Genomic DNA, 24,098 nt, shown 5'->3' with positions numbered 1-24,098 from the left:
CAGGCTGTGTCGAACAAAATGAAATAAGGTGCAGAGAGTAATAATAAAAAAAAAAAAAAAAAAAAAAATATAGAGACGAATAAAGTGTGCTCTAGAAGCACACGTGGACTCGCGTGCAGGGCTTCTCGTATGCCGCAGCTTTTTATTCTTTCATCGTTTCAATGGTGTTTGGATATAACTTGACGATTAATTCAATCAAGCCAGTTTGTGCTACGCTTGAAACCTCGCCACCAGTTCAAACATGGGCTTGTCAAGGCTTACGAGTCGAACTCACCTCGTGTTTCTAAGTGCGCGGCACCCGCGTGTGTGTATTTTGTGTGTAATGTGGTTGTGGGATAGCGTATCGATATTCGGATATTGTTCTTCCACGTATTTACGAGAACGTTTAGTATCGAAAAACGAGGACACAGTAGCGGGCATGCAGTCAGAAAAAGGAGTAAAGGAGTAGAAGAAATCGAGAGGAATTACTATACGAACATAGGATATCGAACGGAACGAAAGAGAACGAAAAGAAATATTGCTACTGAAAGCGAAATAAAGTTTGATAAAACGAGGGATTGATGGAAGTGTGTGGAACAGACTAGCGCGAGTGCTTTTAAACATGTACTTTGCTTCTTGTCCCCATTCTGGAATTTTCTCACTTAAGCATTTTAGTATTTAGGGATTTCGATATTTAGGATACTGTAAAAATGCAAAGTATGTTCCGATTGAAATTGCAGAAAGTAATGTGTACCCGTTCCTTCATAAAAGCCACGTATTTTTCTGGTATCCGAGCGGATTTGAAACGATTCCAAGAAAATTCAACGACCAATAGGTCGTCTGGATGCACTCGGCGCAGGCCTGGCATGGAAATAAAAGCTTCCGCAACGATTCTGGAACGAACGGATAGGATCGAATAAAAAGCATCGAGACACCGTGAATCACCGAGCATCTAACTAAAGTCTGTGGTTTCGAATGGAATCTGTGAAACGACGAACAAAAAGGATAGAGAAGAAAAGGATGTCTTTCTTTCTGGCACGAAAGGAGAGGATAGAAGAGTATTGAACACAGAGCTGTGTACACCACGTATCAATGGATACAAGGATGACAATTATACAGAGAGCAATAAATAAATTGGCAGGCAAGAACAACAATGTCCTCGTACAGATATAACGTTGTATCTTACAGTTTTATACTTCGAGCTCTCTTCATCGTGCACGTTCCGCGAACATGGCTCGTTATTGTCCCGTTCTGACGATTCTCGTCGCAATCTCGTCTGATCGATCGACGAGAATCGATAGTATAGGCTGCTTTTCGGATTGGTTAAAATTGCCAAACGCGAGCACAAAATTCGAAGATACGCGACGGGATGTTCAATTGTACCGGGGAAGGAAACTTTAATAAGTAGCGATGGACATTCTTTCTTTCGAACATTACAGAATCTCGGATCACTTTTTGAAACTTGACAAATTTTTAAATACGAATAAAGGTAATAATCCATCGCTAAATTTCATTAATCAAGGGGTACGAAAATTGTACGTGCAAGGGTACACAAGAAAAGGGGTAGGTACTAGCGTGTGCTTCCTTCCGGCGCTCGCGTCTTCTGCGTCGTACGTACATTATTCAGGCTCGTTACGTCCACAAGATTAAAAAAAAAGTCATTTATATATTCTCTTCGAGACAAGTTCTCGGGGAGAGAGAGGAAGAAACGAATCGTGGAGACTTACCTTCATCATGAGTAGCACTGTGTTTAATACGATGAGACCCATAATGAAATATTCGAACGGCGTCGATACCACTATCCTCCAGATTTTGTACTTAACGCTGTTCCGTTCCTTCGGCATGTACCTCTCCAGAGGACGAGCTTGTATCGTGAAGTCTATACAAGATTTCTGAAACGAACGCATCGGTCGAATTTGTTTTAAATATCATTCTTCTTCGGCGTTAACGCCGAATCAAACGTCGTCGACCAACCTGATTTTTATCGATTTCGCCGTCTTGCAATTCAGCTTCTCCTTGCTCCTGGAATGTGATGATAATCAAGGCCACGAAGATGTTGACGAAGAAGAATGGAAATACGATGAAGTAGACGATGTAGAAAATGGACATCTCTATACGAAAATTTTGTATGGGGCCTTTGTCCTCGTACGTGGCCGCCATCGAATTCTGCAGGATCTGCGGCCATCCCTCGCCGGTCTGTACCGCGAACAACGTCAGCATCGCGGCCATCACGTTGTCGTAGTGAAAACACTGGGACTCCCACTGCCGTTTCTTTGGCTCTGGCAGCATAGCACCCTCTTCGAAAACGAAATATTGACCCCTGCGAGGTACACAGCGAAAACGTTAATCAAACAATCCTACCGTTTCCATTAGTTTTCTAAAATTGATCGATTACACCTTAGACCTGGACAAACTGATCGTTCTTTCAAGTCGATACCATCGAACGTTCGAATACTCACTGACAATCCTCTTCCGTGTATTTGCTCTCGTCGCTGCAGTAGAAGAACCTGCCGTTGAACAGCTGCACCGCGATCACAGCGAATATGAATTGGAACAATATGTACACTATGAGAATGTTAATGACGTTTTTCAGACTGTTCACGACACAGTCGAACACCGCCTTCAATTTCGGCACCCTTTTGATCGTCTTCAAAGGTCTCAATACACGCAACACTCTCAACGACTTGATCGTCGATAGATTCTGTCCGGCGGAACTACCGGTCATATCGAACGCGAACGATACCGCGGCGCATATCACAACCACCGCGTCCATAATGTTCCAGAATTCGCGTAGGTACGAGCCTGGATGAAGTATGATGCCGAGATCGATGATCTTCAAGATCATCTCGACGGTGAAGACACCGGTGAACGCGTAATCGAAGTAATTCAGCACCTCGTTCCTCGGCGAGTCCTCCCATACGGGATCCTCGGCGGCCAACGCGATACTCGACAACGATATCACCACCATTATGAAGAAGTCGAAGTACCTCAGGTTCACGACCCAATGGGCGGCTCTTCTTACGCTACGATTCAATCATACGTATATACTTTTAACGATTTATTCGTCGTTTCAATTGGTCGCGAACGAAGAATCGAACTTACGGATTCGTAGGGGACAGTATAAACATGGAGGAGTATGGCAGCATTGGTTTTGGTCCCGTGTCATCGTCTTCATCCTGCTTCTTCTCTTCGGATGACTGTTTCCCACCCTTTCCGTCTTTGCTACAATTTCAACACGATTATCAATATTTTTCTTTTCCTCTTATCAACGCGCGATATAACAGATAAATAGATACTTACAAATTCTGAGTCGGACTCGGAGGGCAGATCTCTACCTTCGGCGCGCTACCGTCTTTCGGTTTTTGTAAGGACTCGATCTCTTTCTCGAGTTCCTGCGTCTGCTTCTCCTTGTCCTCGGTCTTTTCTTCCTCCTCGGCGGCGCTCAATTCTTGCGCGTTCGCCAGATTGTCGACGGCGATAGCCAAGAACACGTTCAGCAGCGTGTAGTTGCCGAATAACACCAGCACGATGAAGTAGAGCGAATAGATCATGCCCTTTTTGTGACCGCCTTGCGACTCGATACCCTGGTACATCACTTCGTTCCAATCTTCTCCGGTCAGGATCTACGTCATTCGCGTTACATTCGTTAAACAAGAGAGGATGTACAAAAATTTAACGGTTTTAATTTCGTTTAGAAGAAAGACCAGGTCCCGTTTCCTCTTTCCTCCTTTCTACTTCTCAACTTCTATCAAGTTGTTTCGCGACAAGCAAGATGGTATAAAAGAAAGTGTAAAACTTACTTGGAAGACAGTGAGCAGCGCGATGGGAAAGGTGTTGAAGTTAGTGGGCGGTGTGCCGTATTCGAAGTTGAACTGACCGCCAAACAGCTGCATACCGAGCAGCGCGAATATGAGAATGAAGAGGAAGAGCAGGAAGAGCAAGGAGATGATGCTACGCATCGAGCTGAGCAGCGATATTACGAGGTTCCTCAGGCTCTTCCAGTATTTGGTGACCTTAAAAATTCGCAGGAGTCTAAGGGCACGTAGGACGGAGAGGCCGAAAGAGCCGGACTTCACCTCGGACCAGATCACTTCGAAGATCGATCCCGAGATGACCACGCAGTCGAAACGATTGAAACTCGACTCGAAATAGGTGCGAGGACCGAGAGCGTACACCTTTATGAACATCTCCAGCATGAACAGGGCCAGGAACACGAATTCCGCGTAATCTGTCAACATTTCACGACAATCGCTTTTGAATTTCCGTTGATACATACTTTTTAATAATACAAATAAAAATTCTACTTACAGAGGAAATCGGTAAGCCACGGAGGCTGACCATAATGTTCCACGGCCACGCAGACGGTGTTGAAGAACACAAGAACGATGACGAACCAGTAAAACTTTTGCGATTTCACCGAGCTTCGTATCCAAAATCTGAATCTCTTTTCTGCCCGCCAAAATTGCACGCAAGTCCCCTCTTCCTTTTCCCTCGATTTGAAATAGGAAGATCTAGAGAGTCCTGGAAACGCAAGTCGATCGATCGTTATATTTTCATATTTTAATTTCACTTTCTTTTCTCTTATCGCAGTATGTATTTGCTCTTTTGCAATATTCTACCGCTAGCAGTCGTTTTTTACAGAGCACTTGAACTGGATTCCGGTGACACGTTCCGCATACAGAGGAGAATTTTCAGTTGAAAAGCGTCCCAGCCAAAGGGTTACGATTCAAAGGAAAAGATCAAAGAACGCGAACGCTGGTAGCGAGACCATCTGACCAGTTAGTCAAGATGTCGATTGTAACGTCGATAAGCGAGAATATGTAGCACATGTCGATACAGAATAAAAGTTGACCAACTAAAAAATGTTGAAACGCGTTGAAAAATGAAAAATACAACTCACTATCATCCTGGTCATCATCGCCTTCCTCTTCCTCTGTATCCGTGCTTTTGCTTTTGCCAAGGTTCTTTAGCTTCTTCTTTTTCGCCGCGGCTCTTCTTCTTACTGCCAAACAAATAACTCTCTCCATATACCTTCTAAATATTTCAACATCGATTAATTCTAAACGCGTCAACACGAACCTTCTAATATGTGCATTTTCTCCTCTTCCGTGGTCCTTTCTTCCGCCAGTATTACCTCCTCTACAAATTATTAGAAACGTTTATGAAACGCGACGAGAACAGAGTTTGTTTGAATGAAATAGGAAGAAAGAATCGCGAGCAATATAGCTCTAGCAGAGATGAATAAAAAAAAGGTACAAGATTCTGGCCTAAGGAGATGGGTGCTGTAAAGGGTGCTCGATAAGAGAATCGATAGGCAGCCCTGGCACGTTGACTTTCTAACCTGCTTTGCAGATCCAATCCAGGTAACAGTTCAGTTCACGGTCGAGCTGCTGCTGTCTTCGCAATTTCAGGAAGGACTGCCGGTTCTCCACCTTCTCTCTCTCCTTTGCAAACTCTCTACAAGCGTTACACAGATGACAACGAGCGTTACATACAGCTAAGGATCTACATTTCACAGATCTTTTATACGCGTTACTCTAACGATTTGATACTCGATCAAAGCACAGGGTTATTTCTCCAAAGTATCTAACAGGGACTCGAAACACAGAGGTTCAAGACTTGTATCTGCCCTGAGACAGCGCAAGTCTCGAACCTTCTTTCATTCGATGTTTTAAATAGGTCTGCATCTATTCGAGCCGTTTACAGAGAATACTTTATCGAGGCAGAAGTTTGAGATTAGCGACGCCTACGAGGAAAGTTTGCGTGTTATAGAGTATCTCCGCGATAAACGTTGGCTTTTACTGGCTTCGCTAACGAGATCCTCTCATCGAAGCGGGAAAACGGCTAGCGCGACAAAGTTAAGGGAAGATCGATCGTTTCGAGACCTGCTTGAGTGATCCACTTTAAGTAGGAACTGAACGCAGTCGTGAACAGACGTTTTCTCTTTGCTTTTTGATACGCCGCCCGTCTCTCCACGCGTGTTCTTTCGTTTGAAAACTCCCTGACGAAGAGAAACAATGATAATCTTGGTCGTTACTTTACGATTACCTTTCAGTCACCGATGCATCCGTGTAAAAATAACGTTTTACCGTGCTGTAACGTTCGAGGAAAATTACAGAACGACAAGACATAATTCAATATTCATTTGCATAGATTTATAACGAATCGAGGTATCGTTACGGTGAACGACCCATCGGTGGTAAAGAAACAAGAAACAGGTGGTAGATGACCGATCGGAAATCGGGGCCAAGAAATCGAGAATGAATATACTCACCCGCTCAAGACACCAAGAACTAAGTTCAGCATGAAGAATGAGCCAAGGACGATCAATGGTATAAAGTAAATCCAGTTGTACGTGCTGCCAAGAGCGTCGTTTGTCTGGAAATTTCACCAGAGCCACGTGAAGTTCATGGTGTTACGTGTACGAACACGATGCACCGTTTACATATAAGGAAATATTGCCACGACATTCAAACATCGATACACTTTACGCTTCTTCTCTTTCTTCGATACACTTTTATACATGAAATATTAATACTTTGACGGTCGGGATGATATTTAACTACTTTGATATTTTTCTTTAAAACGACCGTCGAAGCGTTAACACGCGCAGAATCGAAGAAGAAAATTCTTCGGATTCTGGCAACTGGTTGAGAACGAAGCGTAGAAAAGATACGATTAAACACCAAGAGATTTACAAAGAGGGCTGAAACTGACAGTGTTATACTGAGCAAGGTGAACATATACGTCAGTGTTAGCTGTAACAACTGCAAGCGGTTCTTCTCCGAGGTACTTCCGGTAAACGAACGTGAAAATCGTCGGAAGCGAAACGTTCTCGGGCAAAACACATGTACGAATAAACACGGCATACAGAGAAAAGAATAACGATCGACACGAGAAATGATGTCACATTTAGATGTTTAAGATTTTTAGGAATAAAAAGGACGAAAAATAAAAAATAATAACGAACGGAGCAAGCAATTGGCCAAAGGTACACACATCGAATGATAGAGAGAATGTTTTACAACGTGATCAGTCAATTATTTCATTTTTCTAATGAATTTTTATACATAGAAAAATTTCCAAAAGTAAAAATCCTTTAAAGCTACCACATGGATACTTCTAAGGCGTTTGACTGATCAATGATTATTAATAACGAAAAAAATTCCCGAAGATCGAAAACCGAGAATGTGACGTTGAAGATCCCACCGTGAAGCACGTTCGTGCACGGAGTTCGAGACACAAGAAAAACGAGAAAAATGTGATAAATAAAAAGTAAAAAATAAAGGAAACAGAAAACAGAGAGAGTAGAAGTTTAACACTGAAGGACATATTTCTTGCTTTACCCAGTACAATATGGCAGTCCAGCCCTCCATAGTGATGCACTGGAAGACAGTGAGCATGGCGAATCCGATGTTGTCGAAGCTGGTGATGCCGAAATTTGGTCCCTCCCAGTGATCCATGCACGTCGAGACATTCGCGTCGCACACGTGCGCCCCGAAAGGCGCCTCGGATTTGTTGTCCGTGTTACACGGACTCGCCTGTTCGCCCTCCTTCACGATTATATCTAAAACAAAATCAATATCGATACTCCGTCTTCCCTAAAACGACTATACTCTCTGATCGATCGATCGTTTCTGCGTGGCAAAGCTATAGACTCCTGACTACAGTTAACTACCCTCCACGAAAGGGTTTACTCACTGATATTCCTGATGCTGTAACACGTTTTATGCAACGTTCCCGAATAAAATTCGAGACCGATGATGGCGAATATCACGATGGCGAACAGCACCAGCAAGCCGATCTGCAGAAGCGGCGCCATCGCCTTGATGATGGACTTGAGCACCACCTGGAGACCTGTTTGCAAAAAATTCGCCAGGAGTAATTAGGTCCAACCAACGATTCCACGGAGCGATTCACGTGTTCTTTGTTCGACCGGTAACCGTGTCGCGTTTTCTCCATTTTTCCCTCCGCTGCTCGGGGAATCGCGCGCGATACGAACAAACGTAAGTAGATGTTTCGTTATTTTTAAATACAATTCACGGTCGTTTTCTTTTCTTATCGCTTTTTTTCCCCCGTGAAAAACATTCGTTTCGTTTCATTTCTTTCTCCGATTACTCTAGCGGCTAAACAATTGGGATACTTCGTTGTTACATGGACACAGCATACAACTCTGAAAAGATAGATCTATTTGGGTGGTGCTACGTATAAACAAAATAATCGTTCTAGCGTTGCAAGGCATCTACGTGTAAATATATAGATATAAGATATAGAAATATATACGATACCGTTCATAAGTATCCGGACATTTTTTTTAGAGGACCTATTTGTCATTCGATAAATTACACGTGGTACATTTCTCATTTCGATAAAGATAAAAAAAAAGTGTCCGGATATTTATGAACGGCAGCGTACCTGCAACAATATCACACTACACTGATCTACGAGCTTCGTGTCTGAAAAAAAAACAATAAATGATCGGTTCGCTCGTAATCGTTTCTATGCAGTATCTAAAATCGATAAATAGAAACGTTCCGAAGGAACGGATATCCAGTCGACTCACGAAGTATCCGAATTCCAGGCGCCAGGAAATAAAAGCCATCGACGCGCGTTCCTCGAGCACCGTGTGCCTCGCGTTTGCTTCCTCTAATTCAATGAATAAAATAACCAAAGATAGGAAAAAAGAAAATATATAAATCGCTCGTTACCGTGTAAAATTTCAACATTTTCAACGATCGTCGCGTAATCAGCCAGCCAATCGATCGATCCGCTAGGAGAAATCGTTGGTTGGCGAAAGAAAACAGGAAAAAGAAAAATAAATGAAATAGAAAGCGATAGAGAGAAACGATTAACGAGAGGCAATTGTTTCTTTTTTTTTCTTTTTTTTTTTTGATTCGTTTCGGCTGGATTTTTCGTGGCCGATTGTATTTGAAACGCTACTCACTCGGTATGCCGGAGACAAGTTTGAGCGGTCGCAACACGCGTATCGCACGCAACGTGCGCAGATCCATATCCAGTTCTATGCCCTGCGAGAACGCCGTGATGAACCTGCCCCAAAACACACACACCCCGCCACACTTTACTACTTACTACTCTATTACACTAATACTCAGGCTACTTAAGTACTTAGACTACACAACTAGGTGGTTAACTAGCGTTTCTATGGCCTAACCCGAGGGAACTCTGGGAATGAATATCACTCTAACGGGATGATGCTCTGGTCGAGGAACGACTCTATCGTTTTTAAACTGTTCGTTTCTAAATCAACTTTCATGGATAATGGTCATTTGAGTAACAGTCGGTGAAAAAAAATCGTCCCGTATAGCTTGTCACGTTGTACGATTTCTGAGGAAAGGAATAAATAATATATTTGAATTATTCTCGTAACTAATCGAAATTGTACAACGTTGAAAGTTTTACGAGGTCTACGGAAATTTCATTGACAGACTGTGTAACTCTGTAATTTAGCAGCCATATTCAAGTTAAATAAGAAAATTTTGAATAGTATAGGATGAAATGGGACCAATGTTAGTCCCGGGTTGATTCTACGAGCGTACCCAAAGACAAAAGATTGAGAAGCTAGAGTCTCGATTCTCGCAGCTTTGGATTAGCTTATCGAATTAGCGCATCGCTGGATTACCTCTTAAACTATCCTCGCGAAAGGACTGAACTGAACGGTTTCGAAGGGAATCAATTTGACTTATTATCGATACGATCGGAATTGAATGAGAATGTTTAAATATCGAAAGCGTGGAAGCGGGGAGGTATGATTATCGATGGGCTAACAATCGCTTTGAATATCGTTCGAAATTACAACAGTATCGGCTTGAAACGCTAATTAGAACGTTGATTCATCTTTCACAAGGCAATAATTGTAATGATTTGCTAGCAACATCTATTTTTCTGAAAATAAAATTTAACGCGACTATTATAGGCTCTTTGAAGTAATTATTTGAATATTTACAAGAAATTGACAAAATACCCATCGATAATCAAGAATGGCGTTAACTATGAGAGGAAGGTGAATGTTTTACGATGTAATTACCAGAAAAGAGGTTCGATAGCGGAGAGGAAGTTGTTATTAAATTACTCGCGCGACTCGCTAATTTTAAACACCCCTGAATATATTTCTAACGGCTGCAACTTTATTCTAACGGATGTTATAAATGTAACATCCGTCGCGGTCGCATTATACCACTTTAGAGTTTCAATAAAATATTATAATAAAAGATGAATAAAGAAGCGTCTTTGAATCGTGAACGACCACGACGAATGTTCAAAAGTATCAACACCCTAACGTAACTACTCTCGTGTTCGAGCCCTTATTCACGCCACTATTTCATTAAATCTACGAATGAAAAAAAGCAAGGATAAAGGGGTATCTTAAACTAGAGGATCCACGAGATCTTCATTCACGTTTCAAGAGGTGAATCCATACCCCCGATGCTTCCAAAGATCAACAACTTTTTCATATCCCAATGCTTCTGCTGCAATGTTCTCTCTTTTTTTTCTTTCTTTCTTTTTTCTTAATAAATGGCACAAAAGAGAGAAGTTTGGAGGAAAGGGAAAGGGTGGAGGGTCACCTCGGTAAGGTCTAAAGAAATCTCTAGATCTAGAAGTCTCGGTCCCTCGAGGCTGTCTAAAAGGTACGACTTTTCTATAATAGCAAACACGAGCTTGCTCGAATACTTTACTTGCTCTAGAACACGTACGTATTTGTTTTTACTCAACTTAAGGTCAATTCTATCAGTCAGTGACTGCTAATTCAACAATGACACCTGCAGGCCAGTACTGTTTTTGTGTTTCTTCTTTTAATTAATTAATTAATTAATTTTTTTCGTGAGCGTGTGCGTGTGTTTTTCTCAAGTAAATGTTCATTACTGACGTTGAAAGAAACTTCTCCTTGTCCTTTATACTATGGTTGTTTGTATTTGACAGAAATAATAATTTTCTTTCTTTTTTTTGGAAATTTCTCTCTTATTCGCGTTCAGTTTTATAGTAGCGACCAAATGAAAGAAGAAAAGAAAACGAAAGATCGAAGCTTTCGATGGAAATGTTCAAGATTCTCTCCCCCATGTGTGTAACGTGCGTGTGTGTCTAATTCGTCGTCGTTTATAAACGCTCTAAAAAGTACGAACAACTTGTGCATATAGAGAAGACAGATCTAAAATAACTGAATAATAAATGCTAGCGACTAATATTTCACGCAACTCTTCTATATTATAATAGAGAGAGACAGTATAGAGTTATATATTACGTGTAAAATGTATATAGAGAGACACTGGAGATTACGCAAACCACGTGGACACAGAATATATAATAAATATACGTATAATTGAATTGAATTAATATCGATCAACTGTCAACGATCATCTAGCGTCAATCAACTGATCTAATACACCCATAGCCTCTAAAGTGATGATGGTCAATCAACGATCAAACGGAACGCAACGCTCAAAACCACACGTTTCAATCGGGAAACTAAAGAAGGAAACTAAAAAGGATGGAAACTAAGGCATAGATTAGTAGAAAGACTCAACGTATCTACATGATTCACCCTGTATGCAGGGTCCAGCTTCGATCGTGGTCCAATCGTAAATGGGATGATTTCTTGAGTAAAAATCAAATTTACAATATTATATATATATATATTTTTTATAAGTATTAACCGTAGCTCGATGAATTAATCCCAAATCAACGGTTCGCTTGAAAATAAATTAATTAATTTTCAAATGTATCCGTACGTGCCCCATTTAAATAAATCCAATCACGTAAAGTAATGTTCGAAATGAATTTTCTCTAAAAGAAAAGTACGCCTTTACGCAAACAATCATTCCTGTTTACGATGATATAGCTATAGACCCTGTATTAAAGTGTCAAGTACACACGCAGGATACTGTTATATTAAGTTAGCTTAAGTATGATGCCGATCTTGCTTGCCAGAACTAAAAAACGTCCACCCAACGTGTCAACTAAAGCAAAGAGAGACAGAGAAAGATAGACAGACAGATAGACAGACAGAAACTGACAGAGAATCTAAATGATCGACGGGAGTCTAAGAGTGTGTGTCTGATTAAAAAAATATCAAGAAACGTTTAAAACTAACAAGGAGACACTAGTCGAACGCACAAACAAACTGCCAGGAACAACGGGGATATAAGAATAAAAAAGATTTCAATTTGGTTTTAGTAGTGGATAATCAATCAGCTGATCGACTGAGTTCTCTGTTACTGCACTCTGTGTTTATACTGTTTATACTGTTACAATGACGGCATTTGCAAATCATTTGCCGCCGTTTTGCGCACAACTTTTGTCTAGACTCACTTGGAATTTTCGAAACCAGCTTTAGCGGTCTGAGGACCCTGAAGGAACGTAGCATACGCAGGTCGACGTCCACGTTTGTTTCGGCGAACACGGTCATCGACCTAATCCAAGGATTACTCTAGAATCTATCTGTTCGGCCGTAGAAACCGATCGACGTGTATTTTTTTTTTTTTTTTTTCTTTAAATCTTAAGCTTATGGAGAAAGATCCTTTCTATCTTTCATGCTTCGTTCGGACAATTTATTTTATTTCTATCAATCATTGTTTCTTCTTAAGAAAATGCAAAGAACATATCGATTTTAGAAAGGCTTTCTCCGTAAACAGATTGGTCACTTAATCGCGATTTTGGTCTGTTTGGTTCGTTTTTTTTTTTTTTTTTTTTTTTTTACGGAGATAACGCGTTTTAGGGAGCCTGACCAAGAAACATTCTCCTCGTCCACTGTTTTCCTCTCCGTGTTGTCTGCTTCGCTCGAACACCGTGTTTCGAGGTGGACAAGAGTGTCAATAAAAAGGATAGACAGAGAGACAGAGAGAGAGAAAGTGTGGAAAGAGCAAGAATGCGGTCGTTCGTTTGTACGGAGGAGAAAACGAGGGAGGGAATGAGAGAATTTTGGTTGAATCGTGACCGTGACAACACGCGATGAATGAGAGTATAGGGGTGAAACGATATGACCAGTGATGACTTCTCGCGAATCGTTTGCGCGTCCCTGTTTTCGGTTGCCTGTAATTTTAACCAAATTTTCATTCTCGTAGATAATGACCTATACTACTTCAAAGGGTGAGACTATTTCGAACTGACAATAAGTGTGAAAGGTTGGCGATCACTGGAAATAGTTTCAGATGCAAAAATAAACACTGTTACAAAATCGTTATAGTCGCTCGACGCAGAGAGCTTATTTCTTATTCGATGATACCGAAAACAGGGATCACCGGTTGGTTAAAGTTAACCCGAAAGACGTAATATTTGAAGAAAGGAAAAAGAACCACGATATAGATAAAATAGAAAATGGTCCTCTCACCCGGTCACCACGACGAAGAAATCCATGATGTTCCAGATGTTGCGCAGATAAGAGCCACGGTGGAGGACGAAGCCAAGGGCGAGGATCTTGAGGCTCGCCTCGACGCAGAAGATGCCGAGGAAGTAGATTTCCGTGGCCTCGAGCTTCTGTGCGAGTATGGTCTTGTCCTGCTTTGGCAGGTGCTCCTCGAGGGCGAGGACCACGCAATTGGCGATGATGGTGAGCAGGACGGCGTACTCGAAGGGCGGCCACTCGATTATGAAGCGTGTGTGCTTCCTGATGCAGTTATCCTCCGACAGGATGAACAACGAGGTGGTGCCCTTGCCGCCTCCCCCACCGCCACCCGCCCCTCCGCCCTGATCCCGGCCTGGCGCCATGTCCACCAGACCAGGTACCTATTTGCATTTACATTTTTTTTGTTCCTTACACCCTACTATTTATTTAAATATCAATTAAATTAAATTCTATATATCGGAAGGAAGATGCTTTTTCGAGGGGACTGGTGGTGTAACGAGAAGGAAGAATCAGGTAAAACGAGGTAGAATTCGCGAACAGGGTGAGCGGCATGGTAAGAGGAGAAGCCGCAATTAACGAATATCTCAGACGAAGCTTTTTCAAGCTGAGCTGGCACTTACCTCCCCTCCAAAGCTAGTCCAGTCACCGAGACCACTCAGTCCGGCCAACCTCGGCCTTCTCCTGTACTGACTCGCGTATCCAGGGTCCCTTTGTGCCGCCTCTTGCGCTGCCAACCTGGAAAGCATACGACACCAAGGCTGTTAGTTGGTGCAGATAATTCAAAGCGATAATAAAAATAGCCAAGCGTAACGTCGAATCAGCAGTGACACGGACTTCGGGAAACTCCACGTATCGAAATGTCCTGCGAGAGAGGTCGTTAATGGCTGAACGTGTAACGCGTCGCTATGATTAATTAACTGCATTAGCCGAGACTTTTGCAAAGTTACGATCACCCGCCTGTATGCACGGCCTTTCCTCGTAGGAAAGTGCAATCAAGGTAGCCGGTAATGCAATAACTCGTGACAAGGATCCCTGCTTGCTGCTGCACGTCCGCGACCCCCTCGAATATCGAAACGTATACAGGGTGTTGCATAAAACCAATTACCCATTACTTATCAAAGAAGAAAAGGATCCGCTACCGAATCGATCGTAGTTGCATTTATGATTTTCCCTGGCCTAAAGTACTCTTGAAATTCTTTCGAGAAGGCCAGAGACTCGATGCCTTTTTACCCCGATACAAGAGTAATCGAATGATATACGATTTGTAATGGCAAAGAGTCAGCTTCTTCAAATGGTGTCCCCGTTTCTTTACGGCTATGCCAGATAGAGATATTAATTCCGAGATTTATTGAAATGGAGACAGACACTCGGCCCGTTTATTCGATGCATACAGCAACATCATTGACGTTTCAAGTTTCCCTACTATTGAATCTTGAGAATGCACAATCAAGTAAATAGCTGGTCGAATTTTTCCATCTACCTTCCTTTTGATTTTCCAACTTTACAAAATCTTCGAGGGTAATTGGGAGCTCCAGAAGCGAGTAACTCGACCAATTAATAACGATTTAATTTAATATACCTAACCGCATATACGAGGTCCATTACCGTTGACAAGGATAATTTACCACCCACGCTATACTTCCTACATACGAAACGCATTAACATGGCATTATCAGTCAGCCACGATGTCGTAATAACGATAACAACGTTACTATCGATGTAACGATCGCTCTTACAGCTTACAAGCAACGATGTGTATCCCATACTTCCTCTTGCAAATCTGTTATAAAACACACGAAAAAAAAAAATAAAAGCTCAACACCAGACGGACAGTTCAATTTCAAGGGGAGAAGTTGCCACGATGCAATCCGTTAGCTTCTAAACGAATTTAAAACACCCCTTCCAGCACGGTATATAAAGTCATTAAACGCGAGGAAACGCGGTCGGATCGAAAGCAACTCCTCGTACCAGATTGCCCGTTCGTTTCTGCCTCCAGCCGAGCGTCTCTGAATTATTAAAATCGAGCCTTCGAATAATTGATAGAGCTTGCCTCGTAACGGAAAGATCGATAATACTCTCGAAAATGAATCTACACTGCTTTTCAACGATTCGCCGGAAAAACGATTGCCTAATTCCACTTTTACCTCGTCGTTTCCCTCGTTATTATTACGACAGCAACAAGTGCAACCAATTGCTGATTATATGCGGTACAAAAAGTTTCGGAATTTCACCCTTTCAATCGTGATCTGTTATCAAGCATCGAAATGAAACAATGATTTAGAAGAGGAAGAAGAAAGAATGGTATCCTGATGATTGTTAAATGGTAACCATAAATGTACGTAGAACTCTTGTTATTCGTCCGTTTCATAGTCTCGTTTACAAACGTTCGAGTTCGTGAAAGGCTTGGAATCTTGTTTATTGAAAGTGCTCGCGACGGATCAGAGTTCAGTAGAATAGGTCGGCTAATGGTCAGACTAATGCCGTTACCAAAATCCGATCTAATTGAAACGTTTCATGAATTGATGGTTCGGTTTCAGTTTCTGCTATCATGTTGAAAGAGATGCCTTTTCACTTTCTGACTACTAAACATTACCATGAAAAAAGAAAAAAGAATCGATAATTCGTTCTTAATGATGAAGTTTATAGAGATTGCAATTTTTTTAATGAAAAGTAGTTTGTTAAGAGAAAATAGGTTCTTAGAATTTCAAGTTTCATCCCTTTTTAAAGTGTTCAGGAGTAACACGAAGAGAGGCAACAGAGAGGATACCGATTTTCGATCGTTTCGCTCCGCATACCAGCTGATAGAGAAATCTTTCAGCGTCGAGGAGCATAGAGATTAGTGTCTATTCGCAGCAACTGGGACGACACTTAAAAGTTTATTATGGCTCATCAGTTATCGACGATACTTCTCAAGAGTTATTAATATCTTTCGGGAAATCAATATGAAAGACGTGACACGCGGCGCTCGGACGGATCCCCTTGAAAATTCTTGTATCGGTCTGCATGATTCTCGCGTTAACCCTTTCAGAAGTCGTTTAGTCAGCCACCGACACTCGACTCTTTTATTCCTAAGTTTCTCGAAAAAAAAGAAAAGAAAAGAAAAATATCCTTCAAATTCAACGTCGAAGCGCGATAGGCATCATGGTGACTGAAATTTTCAAGATAACTTAGACTCTACCTCTAACGAAGCTACCTACAGTGCTGTCCAAGTATTCGGACAACTTCCCTGCTGGGAGGGTGGGAATTGGCCAGCCCTGACGTATGGATCATGGTAGGGAGGCAACGTACGGCTAAATATACAGTGCTCCAGCACCGATTCATCCTTGAAGAACGGCCCACGCGCCACAAATAGAAGTTAACGTTCAGCCGACAGAACGGTCGAGAGGAAGAGATTCGAGCAGAAGAAAGGGCAGAGGGAAAAAAGAAGGGAGGAGGGTCGAATTGGCGGCCAGCTAAGGATCGTACCTCGAGTGAGCCGAGCCGCTTCCACCGCCCTGGATCGCAGGGATTCAAGGTGCTCAGTCCAATCGCCGCTCTGCTCCACGTGCGCAACAATAAGGGCTCTCTCACAACCGACAAGTCAATTTTTTCTTCGATCACGATCATTATGCTATTATTCAGCAGCAACAGAAATGATGCTCCACTATGTACCCTATCGTCAACAAGTTTGGAAACAAAGAGATTTAAATAAATAATAAGTACATTTTTAATTATTTTTTAAAACAATTCAAATATGTTTCCAAATCTCTTGGCTGTGGGGTACATAGCAAATAAGCCTAACAGAGTGATTATGCTATGATTCATCTGACTCGTGTCCCCACTTTTCCCTACCACGTGGACAATGGATCGATCGAAGAAATCCAAGAAACAACATCGGTCAAACCATCGTCACCCAATTCCTCGAAGCTGGACCAACCGGTCCAGCGGTTCCAGGTCGAAAAGCAGACTCCATAACGCGTGTACGAGGACGAGGAGTGGCGTCAGCTAGTAGATGCCACGATCGTTACCCGAAAAGCCGGCTAACGTCGCCCTCTGAATGCTCGAAAGGATCCTGCCAAAAATCAGCGAGCGTCACGGCGCGGCGCGGCGCCCACCCGTCCGACCCTTCCGACACCCTAAAACCCTCCTACGATTCTCTGGCATCCGTACGATATCGAGGCTATCGTCGACCGACGTTGCGGAGCCACCTCGGCAGAGGGGGTCCCCCCTCCCGGTGACGTCACCTCGGCCGCCATTTTGCTCAGTGACGTCAAGCGAGCCACGACCATCGTGGATACACCGGCCCCGTATACACCTTACAGCCTTCTCTTCTTTACGCTTTTAAGCTTTATTCACACTCTACATTTTATATACAGACTCTCCCGTAACGTACTCAATCTACTTCCCATAAAGTTCCTATAAACGCGAACCTTCCCACCAAGGTCATTCCGAAATGTTAAAACAGATGACCCTGTAAAAATGGGATGGCCAAAGATGCATAATCATCCCCTATTTTCTCTGAGATAAAACCAAAGCAAAGGAACTTTTTTGTAGCAAATGCGTTCACACGTCCCAGTGCACTGGTGGGCAGTGCGTATGTAGATCTAGGTCGTGGCACGTAGGTAATGGCATTCGGGGGATTCGATGCAGCGCTCCGCTTATGCTCGGTATCGAGTGACACGATGACCCACGCGATCGACTTAATTATTTACTTCTATGCGTAGAAAGAGCCTATCGAACCATGATGGTAATCGTACTGCTCGGAGATATCGTGCCAAGATTTTATCCTGACTGATTCGTGATACTTGCAAGCAACAAATAAATCCTTCGTTTGGTTAAACTAGCGTTGGATTCTTTAAAAATGGTAGGGTAAGTTTGCGCGAAGGGCTCGACGAGATTTTCTCTTCTTTGAAATACTTCATTAAAATGGTAAGTGCTAAAAGACGCTCTTTATTTGCGTTCAATCTCGTTATCGACACTTCGATTCGTGATTTTTTAACGCTTCATTCTCGGCTTCGATAGCCTTGCCGCTATTACTGAACGAGTCACGTGTCCTGGTCGCAGACTTAATGCACCCATCGCGTTATTTTTGCTATTGATAGCATGCTAAGGTTTCATCGATTTATTTTTTCACTTTTTTAAACGGCAAATGTGTCCATCATATTACCAACGAAAGCTATAACCACCGCTTTGAGTTTTACAGATTTTTCGTTCGTTTTCACTTTATGCATTCCGAGCTCTTGATACACTCTGTAATATACTTCTATTTTTGGTTTCTCTTTCAAATTTCACTGCATTAAATTAGTGACTGTGATTCGATCCTAACTAGCCTCTTTCATGCTTTGACTACGGTGTTTCTATCAAAAATAACTAGACACGTTCGAAAGACACCGTTGATTTGAAGGATACTCGACAAATCGACCATCCAACGATTCAATTTAACGTCTTAACTTTCACCATACTTCTTTGCTTTCTTTCTACTAACGTTTCTCTGGTAGCCAGATGTAAAAACGAGAATAGATCGATGACACTATTATCGACACATCGAGAGCGACCGTGTCGTTTCGTTCAGATTTGAAAAAGACTTTCTCGTCGAGACCCACATTTCGGGAGATTCTAGATTGAATATCCCGTTCCATCACCAGAATGTCGTCTGTTAATCACGACTGTGTTGTTCCACGTCGAAAATCAACCTAACTTTTTATTCAACACAAAATTAGAACACGCACACCCTCCGGAAGAGACAATGCGTATTGCCAAATTTTCACCTGAATGGAAACAAAGGAGCAGAGGAACAAAAAGCAATTAGAATATATCCAGGGTCACTTGAACGAGCCTAATACGAAGCTAAGGGACCATAAATAGCGGCAACAGCGCTGTCCACGCATTAAATTCGTGTAAACGCGATGGGATAGGGTAGAAAGCGAGGGAAGGCCAACGATGGAAAGTCAGCTACCCATAATAACCGCCTACATGCCTCGGCGAAATTACCTTTCGGTCTATTTGCCCCTAGAAACCGGGGTTACGTCAGCTGTACACGTGTGTACGACGAATACGTGTATCCGTTTCGTTTCGACTATCCCCTTCGCCCACCAGCGATCCCTCTCCCACGCCCTGACACCCTCTTCGTCGATTTACCTCGTGTGCGGCTACGTTCGTCTACCTACTTATCTACCGCTTAATCACACGTGCGCGGATAAAAAAAGTAGCTGTTAATTAAGCTTATTTCCATAATTTATATTTTAAAAAATATCATTTCCCTCCGTTCTCCTACATACGTCGCCTCGACTGAAAGTTATCTCGTCCACGAATCAGAGCCGGATTCTTGACACGCTTCCATCGTCCGCAGTGGGGAGTGAAAAAAAAAAGTGAATTGAAAATCGAAAATGAGGACGAGAAAGATTTTTGGCAGGGTGATTTCGAGATTGGCGAGTGCTCAAGTAGCGGCCGCAACGACAGACAACAGAACTGCGTAACTACTTGGTGAATTTGTGAGAAGAAGAAACGCGGGAGCGTCGCGAACGAACGACGATCGTCTGGCGCCTGAGGACGCCTCGAAGCGACGCTCTGGGACGCGCAAACGGCGCGGCGTTTCCCTTGCTCTTGCGAAGAAACTGGAATGGGAAAGCGAGAGCGAGTGAGAAGGGATAGAATAACGTCATGGCCAGACACCGGAGACGTCTGACTTGTCCCACGCCCAAGCTACTTGCCGCACACGCGATTTCTGAAGAGGTTGCACCAACCGGTGCGGATACATTCCATTTTTACACGTTAAACAGATATGCGCAAACAGTGTTACGAATAATTATAAAATTTCCATGATTAACTTTAAATTAGCTAATATCAGAATACATTGGAAGAAGATTATCTACTTACGGTAAGTTGAAGAGGAAAATTATGTACGCGACCAACGAGCTGGAGAGCTTTAATGAATCAGAAAATAAATGGCAAGGTGGCAAGGGTTGTTTCGCGTATTCGGATCATTTGGGGACTACCACGAATGAATGGACGGAACACGCGACCGTGAAAGAACCGTTCCAAGAAGCTCGCATTCATTGATAAGGGGAATAGATTAAGCAACGTTCACGCTTCCCCGAAGAATGGTAATTAGGCTATGCAAATTCGGTACCGCGTACAACTCTAAGCAACTCGACTCGTTAAAATCATTTCTATCTCCCCTGATCGATACATCTCTGATTTTTCAAATAGCTTCAAACAACCAGTACCAGGATCCTAATTTTCAGAGACTTAATTATGCAAATGACAAATCGATATTTTCGTCGAGATCCAACGATTACGGTTCGCCTGCACGGTATTTAATATTTATTTAAGGATGGCTGGATAACAATCGCGTTTACTGGCCAATTGCTAGCTAAACGTTGCCTCGTAAATCTTACGGATTGCTAAACGACCGACTGTAAACGATAATCACCAGGAATACTCGAATATTCCAGCGTCCCATTAAGCGAGTTACGATCAGAAGATTGCTACTTACGCCGTCGCGTTTGCCAAACTTGTTCCCGTCGCTGTTTTTCTACCGTCTGACCACGCGCGTACTTGTTCTACTTAAAGGAACGAGCGTGCCAAGCTCGCGCCGCGTCGTCCTTTCTACGGCACGGAAATTCTTATACTACTTTTGGCAGGCTGTCTCACTCGAATATCCTTTCAATCGACGTTTCGTCTCTGAAACCCCTTTAACATATTCAAGCCCGAGGAGCTGGTAGTCATCTGAGTCGGAGCTGAGTCGTGTCGTACCTCCCTCCATGGCTCACCATGTGAATCATCGACGCAGATTATTTACTCGGTTCTTGGAAAACGTTCAACAAAGTCGATCGAATAAAAAAGCTGAACTACAGAATAACGTGTACAATGAAGAATAGCTCGAACCTTTCCAAATCGAGCATTTTAGTATTCCAGTCGAATCAATGATTAAACAGTCGCCTCGTTACAGCCCGACGAATTCTTGGTAAACCTTTAATAAAATGAAAGCACGTAAAGAGACGACATTATTCTACGCAGACAACACCGAGAATCCTTGAACTATAACATTTTAGCACGAACGATACAATTTACGCTCGGCCTTCGATGAATCGCGATTCGTCTAATTGAACCCACGTCTTCCCGAGAAAGAAAAGAGAAAAGAGTAGCGCAATTCTCTGAACGTGGACATTTCAGTTGGAATACTGGATATTTCTCGAATCGTTTCTCAGATCCTTGAACTATAACATTACAGCAACGGGGCGACGTAAACGGTTTCCCAGCGAAGATTATTAGATCACAGAGGGATGAAAGATAGAGTGTGACGGATAAAAAGGATCCCACCTTTCTATAAAGTGAAATTTCAAAACGTTTCAAGTATCTTTCGATCCTGTTCCGTTTGTATCAATCTGTTTATACGATACAACGGAAAGCTCATTTTCTTACGGCAACCGAAGCTTAATAAATCAGGCAAGGCGCCCTTGTCAATGGTAAGGTCAGCCAGAGCGTCTCGACGTCTCCGGCATTTGCCAAGTGGTACGAGGAAAGATAAAGGGAGACAGTGAGTAAAAGGCAGGGGACAGTATGAGAGAAGAGAAAATGGTAGGGGAGAAGAAGAGTCGGAACGAGCCGGAATACGAGGAAAGTGGACGTGTGCGCACCGTGGGCACGCACACACGCAGTGACGTACGCATACCCTCGCAGGATCCACTTCCGCCCACGCCACGAGGTCACCGAGCATTCGAAACGCCATTGGTCATCGGGAAACGGAGCCCGTTTCCTTCGCTACGCAACCCCTAACGTGTACAAGGTGGACGAAAACTAATCACCACCCTTCCTACAGACGATCCTTTGTCGCACCCTGTTGGAAGTTAGTTAATCCAGTTTTCTCCTATTAACAGGTTAATTAATACGGTTGTTGTTCCACGAAACGAAACACAACGAAAGTTCAATTACGGAAAAGTAAAATCGTCCGAAGTAATTAACGAGGCTGTCACCGACAGCCAAGTTAAGACCGTTCGAAATCGAAACAGCTCGGTAAACGCAGGAAAAGCAACATTCTACCGTGAAAGTAGTTCGTTGATACCTAAAAGCTTTTCAAACAAACTTTCACGATTTCGAATACGAATGGTGTTTCGTAAAAAAAAAAAAGATTTAATCGCTTTGCATTTCAAACGAACGCGCTTGGCCCGGCTTGACTCTACGCAAACGAACAACTGAAAGGGAACGATATTTTGGTAACAATGATAAATTGAATATTTCCAAAGGAGGGAAAAGGATTTTCGTTAGGCCTTTTTCTCGGTACATACAGGGCAATCGGGTGAATCGATATTACGAAAGTTTCTTTTATGGACCAGGCTGTAGAGGCGTTGCGTGTGCGTGAACATGCTCGAGCTACGCTACGGCAGCTCGCGCATACGTGTCCTTCGTACATAATAAAGCTTGCGATTCCCTCGAGTCGACAAAGCTCACTCTGAGCATGCTTTTTACATTCACGATGATATCTCAACTCGCTTCTAACACCGCGTTTTCTTCGTTTAACCTAATTACGATGACATTTACATTGTTTCAGATCAATTGGTCCCGTTCGATTAAGTGTGATACATGAAATATGGCAATTACCATGTTTCTTCCCTAAAAGAAATCCGAGCGAAGAAAACGCAACCGAGAGGTAGATATCTAGCAGCGAGCAAGTATATATCTATCGATCGTTCATTCATGCCGTCCTTTCGACCCCTCCTCGCACGTTCGAGCGATCCTCTTCCACCCCCTCACGCCTCCACCCTTTTCCACGATTCCTCCAGCCTCCTCGTACACTCTATGCTAACCTATAGGCGTCACAACCAGTCCTGCCAACTAGAAATCCGTGTAACAGTTCACACGTGCCTTTCGCGGACATCGCCACTCTTACCAACCCCCCTTGGAAAACTCGGTCTATCCCCAGGAAAGCAATCAGCCTCGACAATCGGCCTGATACCAGCGAGTCGACGAACGCTTCCGTTGGAATGTCGACCCAATTTCAGAGGTTTTTATGATTCGAGACGTTGATGGAGCGGAGGGAAGGGGAAGGGAGAAAAGAGTGTCGTGCCACGGGGGTTGTCCTCTTTCTTTCGAAAATTTGTTCGATTCGGTTTTTTGGGTCGTCGAGTATTCTTTCTTTCTTATTCTCTTTACATGCGTGCCTGATCAGCCGATCGTGGAAATCGTAAAAGAGCATATTCGTTTAGGGTTTAATTAACGTACGCAAACGAAGAGTTGCATCTATCGAGAACTATTACATCACCGGGTAAAACGGTTCGAGGAAGGTTCATTGTATCGCACGATTTCGCTGCTTTACGTTCGAAAGATCGCGAACGGTCGAGAGCGTGACAGGTCGATCGATCGATCGAATCGAGACTGGATACACGAGGGACGCGATTAGCCGACGAACGGCCAAACGACCGGCCGGCACGCTTCGAGCCATTATTTAATTGCTAGTTACGTAACATCGGCTTTTACGTGACAAACTCACGGTTCTCTAATAAATTAACGTCTGCGAGGACACTCTTGGACAGAGATCGTCGACCTCGTTTTCCGTAATCGTGAAATTTCGCTGAAAGATTCCTCGACGAACGGGATACATCTTAAATAACATAAATTGCAAATTTCAAACAACCTTACAGTTAATTCAGCAATACCGTGCGCTTTATACAGAAACTCGAAACATTTTCCGTACGCAGCAAGCATCGCAAGCATGCATCTTGGTTTACGCGCTCGAAGGCAAGCAAGTTTTCACTTTTAGGTGTTCCACCGAGCGTGAATTTCG

At 42.9% G+C, this 24,098-nt stretch overlaps 1 protein-coding gene across 16 annotated transcripts in view; it reads right to left on the bottom strand.

The window, feature by feature from the left end:
• The window catches only part of LOC114873253 (voltage-dependent calcium channel type A subunit alpha-1), an 84,715-nt gene that overhangs the window by 22,698 nt on the left and 37,919 nt on the right, over positions 1-24,098 (bottom strand). For 15 of the 16 annotated variants that reach the window (XM_029181388.2, XM_029181377.2, XM_046288239.1 and 12 more), the window contains 16 exons: positions 13,957-14,071; positions 13,322-13,716; positions 8,924-9,027; positions 7,681-7,836; positions 7,326-7,546; positions 6,254-6,357; positions 5,321-5,436; positions 5,059-5,118; positions 4,880-4,981; positions 4,288-4,500; positions 3,780-4,207; positions 3,280-3,602; positions 3,082-3,201; positions 2,439-3,002; positions 1,954-2,299; positions 1,707-1,871 (listed from right to left, as the gene is read on the bottom strand). In XM_029181388.2, coding sequence (XP_029037221.1) covers positions 1,707-1,871; positions 1,954-2,299; positions 2,439-3,002; positions 3,082-3,201; positions 3,280-3,602; positions 3,780-4,207; positions 4,288-4,500; positions 4,880-4,981; positions 5,059-5,118; positions 5,321-5,436; positions 6,254-6,357; positions 7,326-7,546; positions 7,681-7,836; positions 8,924-9,027; positions 13,322-13,716; positions 13,957-14,071 — 3,532 coding nt within the window. Of the gene's footprint in view, positions 1-1,706; positions 1,872-1,953; positions 2,300-2,438; positions 3,003-3,081; positions 3,202-3,279; positions 3,603-3,779; positions 4,208-4,287; positions 4,501-4,879; positions 4,982-5,058; positions 5,119-5,320; positions 5,437-6,253; positions 6,358-7,325; positions 7,547-7,680; positions 7,837-8,923; positions 9,028-13,321; positions 13,717-13,956; positions 14,072-24,098 lie in introns of those variants that run through there. The other variant, XM_029181397.2, reaches the window with a different exon arrangement.

The sequence above is a fragment of the Osmia bicornis genome, chromosome 12, assembly GCF_907164935.1.
Source record: "Osmia bicornis bicornis chromosome 12, iOsmBic2.1, whole genome shotgun sequence".
In the NCBI taxonomy this organism is placed as follows: Eukaryota; Metazoa; Arthropoda; class Insecta; order Hymenoptera; family Megachilidae; genus Osmia; species Osmia bicornis.
The sequence above is the reverse complement of the archived record's forward strand: the minus strand, read 5'-3'. Positions and strand labels throughout refer to the sequence as shown.